General features: G+C 34.3%; 1 protein-coding gene across 2 annotated transcripts; it reads left to right on the top strand.

Moving 5' to 3' along the window:
- Positions 1-1790: 1790 nt before the first annotated feature.
- LOC110801552 (probable ethylene response sensor 1) lies at positions 1791-7716 on the top strand. 2 transcript variants are annotated; one of them, XM_022006907.2, is made up of 7 exons: positions 1791-2097; positions 2220-2282; positions 3332-4267; positions 5408-5776; positions 5879-6145; positions 6623-6738; positions 6965-7716. In XM_022006907.2, exons 3-7 carry the CDS (start codon positions 3365-3367, stop codon positions 7185-7187), a joined length of 1878 nt encoding a protein of 625 aa, XP_021862599.1. In that variant the 5' UTR covers positions 1791-2097; positions 2220-2282; positions 3332-3364; the 3' UTR covers positions 7188-7716. The 2 variants fall into 2 exon arrangements, with proteins under 2 accessions (XP_021862599.1, XP_056686907.1); XM_056830929.1 differs by having other exon boundaries at positions 1874-2097; positions 2220-2300.
- Positions 7717-9503: the final 1787 nt, after the last annotated feature.

The following is a 9503-nucleotide window of genomic DNA, read 5'->3' as shown; positions in this document are numbered from 1 at the left end:
GGATTAGAATTTTATTTGATCCAAATTATTTTGTATTTGTTAGTTTTGATTTCTATTGTACATGTCGTATGACTATTTTATCAATTAACTGATTTTTACCTTAAAAAAAAAAAAAAAATTCCAATTAGCCAAAACAACAAGTCGACAAATAATCTTCTTATACGACTTTATTGAAATTCCACTCCACCAAAACAACAATAAGGAGTACCATACTTATTCAAAATCATAAAATCACTTGGATCAAACAAATCCTATTTATGTACTCCGTAAATAAGAATGTCATTTTAGTCTACTTTTAACCCCCAAATCTCCAAACTCTTAATCCTCAATTTAGGTGCATTTCTTACTTTTGAAAATTAAAAATTAAAAAAGTTCCTAACTTCCCCATAACCCCCTAAAAAAGAAAAACTGTCCCATAACTCCCAATAACTTCCACGTTAATTTCAGATCTTTTACCAAACTGACTATTTTTACAACTTTATTTACCAAAATAGCTACTTTTGAATTCTATTTACCAAACTAGCTACACTATTTATTTACCAAAATGACTTTTTGACTTCGAGGTAACAAAAACCAAAGAACCGGTTTGGTTTTATTTGATTTTTTAAAAAATCTATATAGTGAAACTTTTTTTTTTATATATTATTTTTATATTTTTTAATAAAAAGAAAATTTAAGAACTTTAACTTAAATTTAAGAACTACATAACTAACCACTGAACCAAAATTTGTCCAAAACAACCTGTATTTTCAGTAGAACTCGCTAGTCAAGAAAAACCGAATGACATACACATGACAATGAACCCAAAGAAAGGTAGAAAACGAGATACCCGTAAACATTCAAATAATAGATGTCAAATCTCAATCAAAGAATACACTTCTCCAATTTGCTTAAGTAGGCAATTAAATCGGTAAGAACCAGAGCTTTTGTCATACTAGCAATAAGAATGCAAGTGAATTAATTTCCAGAATTTAAATCACCTCCAACTAGCAGGGAACCAAAGAAGAAATTTTAGCAAATCCATACCGAGCCCAACCACAATGAGAAAATGTCAGTTAGAAATAGTTTCGATTTCTTATTACAATTGAAACAAAAATTCCAGAACATTGAATATAATTGATTCTTAATTATGCAGAAAAATAGGCGTTGAATGTTCAAAGAGAAAGAAGCTACATACTTATTCATTTTCTTCTTGGAATCTCCAGTCGGAAAACATTAGGGCTTATGAATGCCAACGATTGTCAATTGGGGAAGTTGAAAAACGCCAGACTCCAATGACGTCGACTAGGTATTACTCCGTATAAAAATAAAAGAACGCAAAAAATATACATATAAAAACTATAGTCCCTAAAAAAAAAATCCCAAATCAGTTCACTATTTAAAAAAACAAAAACTCAAACCAAATCGGTTCACTATTAAAAAAAAAAACTCAAACTGGTTCATTGGTTTTTTAATTCAAAGTCAAAATAGTAGCTAGTTTGGGAAATAGAATTCAAAAGTAGTCAATTTGGTAAATAAAGTTACAAATTAGTCAGTTTGGTATAAAGATCCATTAATTTCCTCAGCGAGATTGAATATATCTCATACGTTGCACGGGTACATTCTATTAAAAAGCAAGTAATATGTTAAAATGTAGAATACTCCCTCTGTTCACAAATAATCTTCTTATTCGACTCTGTTACATCTCTTAATACTTTTTTTTTTGAAAGGACATCTCTTAATATTTTAATTAAAATGAAGATTTAAGAAGTCATTATTTAAGAAGAAAATGAGAAACACCATATGAGGAAAGGCACTACCGTTCACGTGGTAGGAGCAAATGAAAAATAGAGGAGGCATGGGCCGCCATTGGCCCGTGAATATCTTTTATTTGCCCACGGTTTTGCTCGCAGTCTCCACTTTTTGTCAACGCTCACTCTATAAAGTGTTTCAGCACACCAATCAAATCCCTTTCTCTCCCATTTTTTACACCTACAAAATCTCTCCTTTTTCTCTCTCTTACTTAAACAGTACAAATCCCTTGAAACTAGACCTTTTTTTTTTTGTAAAATTTAAACTATTTTATTTTTTGCATGAGAATTTTCTGAGATTTCTAAGGTACTTTCTCTACTATTACTCAATTTGGTAGTAGCATTTGCAATTCCAGAATAAGAAAACCATTTTTTAAATTCGTTCTAGTGATGATTGTTTTTGATTTTCCATTTTTTTTGGTGGGGTAGGTGATATTGTTGCTGAATGCTGTTGCTTGGATCAGATGTGAGGTTTCGGAGTTCTAATGCCCGGTTAGTTCATTCAAATGGGTTGGTTTCATTTTCTTTTTATACTTCTTTTCATACATTTGATTTATTGGGATTGGTGATACTACTAAGAAATTGTTGGAAATTTAACTTGAAGATTATATTGTTGGATGTGTATATGAAGATATGGATCCAGGATGAACTGTTTGAGATTGTGATGTTAGAACTTGAACAAATTGGATGTGGAATTTGATCAAATACCCTTTGAGTAAATGAGAAGAAACTTCAATCTTGTTACTGTTATGAAGTTGAGAGTTATGAGAATGTTGTCTGAGACTCAGAGGTGGGGGAATGTGCTGTAGGGAAATCAATCGTATTGGCCCAATAATCGAGATTGGATCATTTAGAGTGCGCCATTTGATTTGTAAAGTTCAAACTATCTGTAATAGTGCCAATTATCTGTTTATGTTGCTCAAACATGTTGAAATCGATGGACTTGTTTGAAGTATTTGATTTTGGTTTTTGGATATACTCTTTTTCTGACATAGTTGGAGCACCATAAAGTGGGGCATCAGGAATAAGAAATTGACCCCTTGTTGTATTTTATCGAAAATCAACCATGGAGTATAGTTTGTCAGATTATAGGATTTTGTTGGGTAATGTATTGCATTTGCCCTCAAAAACTCACCATCTGTGCTACTGTCCGTATGCTGCTGTTTGATCCATTGTCCGGGCTTAAGTATGTAAGTTGTGGTGCGTACTGTCATCTTCGAGTCTACTTATTTTATATGTAATGGAGATTTCAGACATGATGTGCTTTGGTTATGGTTGAAAATTGAAATCCATATTTGATGTGCTTTTTTATGTTTTGTTGTTAAACCTCACTTAATATGGATGAAAGTGTTCTTTCTGTTCCCTTTGATGATGCTCTAAGCTCTTTTGATGCTTCTTTAATTGGTAATGGTATTTATTTTATCAGATACTATGCTCTTAACTCAGAAGATCAGTGTTCCTTAAGCAGTTAGCACATGTTTTTTCTTATAAAATCAATGTACAAGGTGAAAGTATTGATGAAATTCTCCTCCTTGTCTCAGGTGAATTTCTGTTAGTGTGAAATTGATTAAAAGATGGAGTCATGTGACTGCATTTATCCACTGTGGCAAGATGAACTCCTAGTGAAATACCAATATCTATCGGACATTTTTATTGCCCTAGCATATTTCTCCATCCCTTTGGAGCTGATTTATTTTGTACAGAAGTCAGCATTCTTCCCATATAGATGGGTGCTCATGCAATTTGGTGCATTCATTGTTCTATGCGGGGCGACACATCTTATAAATTTGTGGACATTCTCTATGCACACAAAAACAGTTGCTATAGTGATGACCATTGCGAAAATGTCTACTGCTGCTGTATCATGTGTAACAGCTTTGATGCTTGTTCATATTATTCCTGACTTATTAAGTGTAAAAACAAGGGAAATGTTTCTGAGGAATAGGGCTGAGGAGCTTGACAGGGAGATGGGTCTTATCCTTACCCAAGAAGAAACCGGAAGGCATGTTAGAATGCTAACTCATGAGATCAGAAGCACACTTGATAGACACACAATTCTGAAAACTACTCTTGTTGAGTTGGGTCGGACACTTGATCTAGAAGAGTGTACATTATGGATGCCATCACAAACTGGCATGACTATGAGACTTTCTCACACTTTGAACCACTCAATGGTAGTTGGATCTACTGTTTCAATTAATCTTCCTTTTATTGCTGAAATTTTCAACAACAGTGGAGCAGTGAGAATACCACATTCATGTCCACTAGTGAGGACTAGGCCAGCTGCAGGAAGATATGCTCCCCCTGATGTTGTTGCTGTTCGGGTTCCTCTTTTACATCATTCAAATTTCCAAATTAATGACTGGCCAGATGTCTCAGCTAAAACCTATGCGGTGATGGTTCTGGTTTCCCCCACTGATGGAGTTAGGAAATTTCGGGATCATGAGCTGGAGCTAGTCGAAGTTGTTGCAGACCAGGTAAATTTTTTCTTTCTGTAGTACTGCTGCATACCTTTGAAAAGAACTGTGCTGCTTACCTAAAACCATCTTAAATATGTGAAGTTCCCCATCATAATGCTTAAGTGTTGCTTATCTGTGCGCCATAGATAGTGATAATTCAGACATTGTTAATCCGTCTCTCTCTCTCTCTCTCTCTCTCTCTCTCTCTCTCTCTCAATGTGGCTTCATTTTGCTTTCCATTCTTGTCACTCAGAGATGCAAAAAGTTTGCTAGGGTCAAATTCTATGTTGCCAACTTGCCAAGCTTAGCTTCATTATATATACTTGGATACAAAGAAACAAGCAAAAAGTTAAGTAGATGAACTAGCAATTATAAAGTTGCATCTTAGACTGGACATCGTGATACTCAACTTCTAATCTTTCCCTTGGTACCCTGTCTCCAACCATGTATAAACTAGGCCAATGACGATTTCTATGTTACTTTGTATTCCTCATTCTTTACAGATCGGATTAAAATTCTACTTAAATTGTGGAGGAGAAGCTTTTTACTTAAGTTTCTGGTGACACTTTTTTGTGGTGAAGGGTTCAGTCTGATTATGCCATAATGAGGTTATCGCACATTGACTGTTGTCGCCTGATTGATGTTTAGTATTTCCTAAATTTCTGTAGATCACTGAGCTCAAAATTGAATGCCATATCAATAGGCTGCTGTTAAATCTAGGAGATATCACATCATGACAACTTGCAGCGCAAGAATACAAACTTCTGATAGCAACTCTTGAGGGGTTTGCATTTTAGTTGATTATTATTTTCCATGGTTCTTCTTGATGACATTATAGGGGTTTACTCATAGAGTCATAGGGCACTTAAACTATCTACATTTTGAGGGACTTCTTTCTGCATCCCCCCTACCTTCCTTTACATTCACCATTCATTCTGTGATTCCTTTCCCCTTTTGTTTTGAGGGCACGAATAAGAGGGTTCTCTACAGCTTTAAATAGATCAAGACTTCTGTGCTGTTATTCGATGACTTGAACATTAAATATCTTGGGTGATTTCGAGTTTTGACTCTTTAAAACTTCCTCATTTTGTAACAAGACATTGTAAAGTAGACTTCAATTTTTATTTTTATTTTATTTTTTTGTATCTATTTGTACAGGTAGCTGTTGCTCTTTCTCACGCTGCTATTTTGGAAGAATCTATGAGAGCTCGTGATCAGCTTATGGAACAGAATGTTGCTTTGGATTTGGCTCGACGAGAGGCTGAGATGGCAATTCGTGCTCGTAATGATTTCCTGGCAGTGATGAACCATGAGATGAGGATACCGATGCATGCTATAATCGCCTTATCATCTATTCTTTTGGGGACTGAGTTAACACCTGAACAGAGAGTAATGTTAGAAATTATACTCAAGAGTAGCAACCTGTTGTCGACATTGATAAGTGATGTGCTTGATCTTTCTAAACTAGAAGACGGTAGCTTAGAGTTGGACACTGCCACATTCAACCTTCATGGGGTTTTCAGAGAGGTACTTCTGTCACTTCTGACCGCCTTTTTATTGGATTCTGTTTTATCCGTCTTAAGAAATTTGAATTTTAAGTCCAACAAAAATGTATTTCTGGTGTTGTAGGTGATTCATTTGATAAAGCCTGTTGCATCCATAAAGAAGTTATCCCTGACATTCGGCCTGGCTCCAGAGGTGCCTGTTTGTGCCTTCGGCGATGAAAAGCGGCTGATGCAAACAATTTTGAATGTTGTTGGTAATGCAGTAAAATTTACAAAGGAAGGTTATATTTCAGTTACTGCATCGGTTGCTAGACCAGAATCTTTGAGAGATTGGCGAGCTTCCGACTTTTACCCTGTCATGGGTGATGGTCACTTCTATTTGAGAGTGCAGGTTGATTATATTTCTCTGCATCACTGTCAGCTTTATTTGGTTACACTATGCTTTTTTTTACTTTATTACTATCATAGTGCGAAGTATAACTTTCTGTTAAAACTCTTTAAGAAATACTCTGTCAAAATTAGCCTTCTACTTGATACAGTTGAACTAGCATCTTGAGGCCTTGTTCGCTTCACCTGATATTTACTGAACTGAGATGACTATTACTGATTATATCTGCTTTAACTTGTAAAAAATGCTGACTGAAGCTGATATTCATAGATGAAAACTGAATTTTGCTGATCTTTACTGATTGAAATTGATCAATACCGATTAAAATGGATATTGAAAAGACAGACATATGCAGAATTTGTTTTTACAAGTTGAATAGAACAGGGCCTAAGTGTACTTCTGCATTCCTGGAAAGTTGAAAAATCTTGTTACTACTCAGCACTTTCTAATTGGTACTAATTCTGTCATTTACTTTTACAGGTTAAAGATTCAGGATGTGGTATTAACCCGCAGGATCTTCCTCTACTATTCAATAAGTTTACTCAGTTCAACAGAAACAGCGGTGGTGTTGGTATTGGACTTGCTATCTGTAAAAGGTAAGACCAACCTTTCTTTCCAATCGAGTTTTGCATGCAAGAAGTAATAGCAAAAAATGGTTATCTTTTATCTTTTCCCTTCTATGTTTTTTTGTAAATTTTCCATCATTTGTTCTGCATGTCTAAAAAAACTTGCACATATTTCCTTTCTCTTGGTTTTTTGATACCTTTGATTCACTGCAATGTCGTAACCCCTCCTTTCTCCCATCATCATCTAAAAAAACAGGTTTGTAAGTCTGATGGGTGGTCAAATTTGGGTTGAAAGCGAAGGCCCGGAAAAGGGAACCATAGCAACATTTCTTGTCAAACTTGGGATGTGCAATAATCCAAGTGATGCCTTAGTTCAACAGGTTGTACTTGAAGGGCACACAGAGCAAGGGAGTACAGAGTATTTAGCCAATAATGATGGCATCAATTCAACCTTTCCATACTACGAAAGAAGTTTCTGAAGATTTACTTGACTGCTACTGCTGCTGTGTCTGCTTCTTCTCTGTCCCAGTAGTTACATGTTGTGAGAATTACAAGAAGATGAACCAATTTTATACAACTACCGTGACACTAAGAAAAGAGGTGGTTATGCAGATGTCTGTGACCAAACTATGCCCCCTTAATTGCCTGAGGGGAAAGGATGACCAAGATACTTAACAGAGGGCGTTGTCCACATATTGTACATGTTGCAGACTTACAGCAGGGAGCAGCTTCATTAAATCGTTACATAGAAATTATTATACTAGGCATCTGAACTGGGGAATAAAACCACGAACCAGATGTACAGTATTGAAATCCAAAACACTAGTCTTCTTGCTTTTCTTATTCAGAAGTTGGAATTTCGGGGAGAGGGAGGAAGGTGGTTATGGGGTTAAATCTACCCTATAGATATATATGGGCATGGAAGAATTTGTTTTCCATATCTATTCCGACACATTGTTAGAGCTCTGCAATATATACATATATATCATTGGTTCTCGGTCATTTGCAGATCTTTGATTCAACTATTTGGTTGATTCATAATGAATGCACTTGCCTGTTTGTACAACTTTTACGTCTTCCTTCGGCCTAAATCATTTACACATTCATACAATACCAAAATACTTGTATGTCAAATTGAAATTTGGAACTAGTAATTCCATCAGGTCAAATTGAAGGGGAGTGGTTATGAGATCAAGTCAACATCCAAGTCATTGAGTTTTTTAAGTTCGGGGTATAAACTTCAATGTCTTTGTATGGTAAACACCAAGTTTGTGGGAACTGAGTTTGCCCCACGTAGAAGGAATAGTGTTTTGTTCGATCGGTCTTTATCATTAACGTTGGTGCTTTGTATATCCAATTACAAATTCATTGAATTCTCTAAATCTATCCAAGCAATCGTTGTTAAAACTTAAAATTTAGGATGGTGGATTGAGTTGAGTTGACCAAAATGTATGTGATTATATAAATAACATTTTGGGACACCAAAAAAACGTAAATAACAAAAAAAGTCGTTGGTTACTGTTTTCTTTATATTCTTCTTGCTTTCCTCGTTAAGCGCCTTTACCGAAAGACCAATATTCAAAAATCCATCCCTCGCATCCTCGGCCGCTAGAATTCGAGCAGCAGAGGCGGAAAGGAACATGACAAGAATAGCCATTACTATGAGCACAAAACGCTTTGTGATTAACTCACTCATTTTTGGCCTTTTGTTTTTCGATGATGATTATGAATTGAGTTGAGTTGAGTTGAGTTGAGTTGAATTCCGGGTGTTGAATGAAGCATTTATACGTACAGTATATGCAAAGTAATTAAGATCAATATAAAATAAAATACATCTATCCAAACAGTTGTACCAAGCCAATTAATTAAGCAATACAAACTGTTATCCGATGATACACGAAGTATTACGTGCGTGGAGTGTTTAATTTACACTTTGATTTGATAATGATTTCTTCCTTTAATTAATAACGATCGAGTCCACTTAATTGACATGGGACAAAAATCTAATATATGTATATTATATAAGGGGGAGTTTTTTCAGAAAATTAAAAGCGGCTATGTAGGATTATATATTTATAAAAATCGGACTTAATTTTGTAAGATAATTAAATTTATTTTTTAATAATTAGAGTTTTTGAGATAATAAATTCCGATGGATCACATCTATCTATATATAATAATAATAATATAATAAAAGAGAGGGAATCAATGTAGTGATGACATTTGTTACTCATTGATTGACCTCTCTTTTAATATTAAAAATAAAGTTAAAAAATAATATTAAGCAACAAATATTTTACAACACAATAATATCACGTAATATATGTTCAACTTACTGTATTTTTTGTTACCATAAAATACGGTAAGTTTTTTCCCATTTCAAAAGAACTTACTGTATTTTATGGTAACAAAAACTAATATGAAAAAGTACATAAAGAATTAAAAGATTTATCAATATTTTTACTAACTTATATATAGAGGATTTCCTATATATATACATAATCAAATTCTACACATAATCTAATTCAAACATACATCGCATATATCAAGATAAGTATTTGAAATTTATACGGTTTATAACAGCCATATACTACATATAACTACCGTATAATCTATTTAGCTTATGCTTGGCCTAAACTTTTAACCGGAAATTGACAATTATTCTAGGTTTAACATACATAAAACAAATTGCCAGTTAACAAATATAACTGATTCATCACCACTCACCAGTTATCAATAAATTTGAGATCTTTATACACACCATTTAACATTAAGATATATTGTTCAAAATCTGA

This window comes from Spinacia oleracea, chromosome 6 (assembly GCF_020520425.1).
Source record: "Spinacia oleracea cultivar Varoflay chromosome 6, BTI_SOV_V1, whole genome shotgun sequence".
Classification (NCBI taxonomy): Eukaryota; Viridiplantae; Streptophyta; class Magnoliopsida; order Caryophyllales; family Amaranthaceae; genus Spinacia; species Spinacia oleracea.
Note: the sequence above shows the minus strand (reverse complement) of the source record. Positions and strands in the feature narration are given on the sequence as shown.

Bases quoted from the DNA above. Each gene is read 5' to 3' on its own strand.
- LOC110801552 (XM_022006907.2), top strand. From the start codon at position 3,365: ATGGAGTCATGTGACTGCATTTATCCACTGTGGCAAGATGAACTCCTA. The intron at 5,777-5,878 runs GTACTTCTGTCA...CTGGTGTTGTAG, and splicing joins TTCATGGGGTTTTCAGAGAG to GTGATTCATTTGATAAAGCC. The intron at 6,739-6,964 runs GTAAGACCAACC...CTAAAAAAACAG, and splicing joins GGACTTGCTATCTGTAAAAG to GTTTGTAAGTCTGATGGGTG.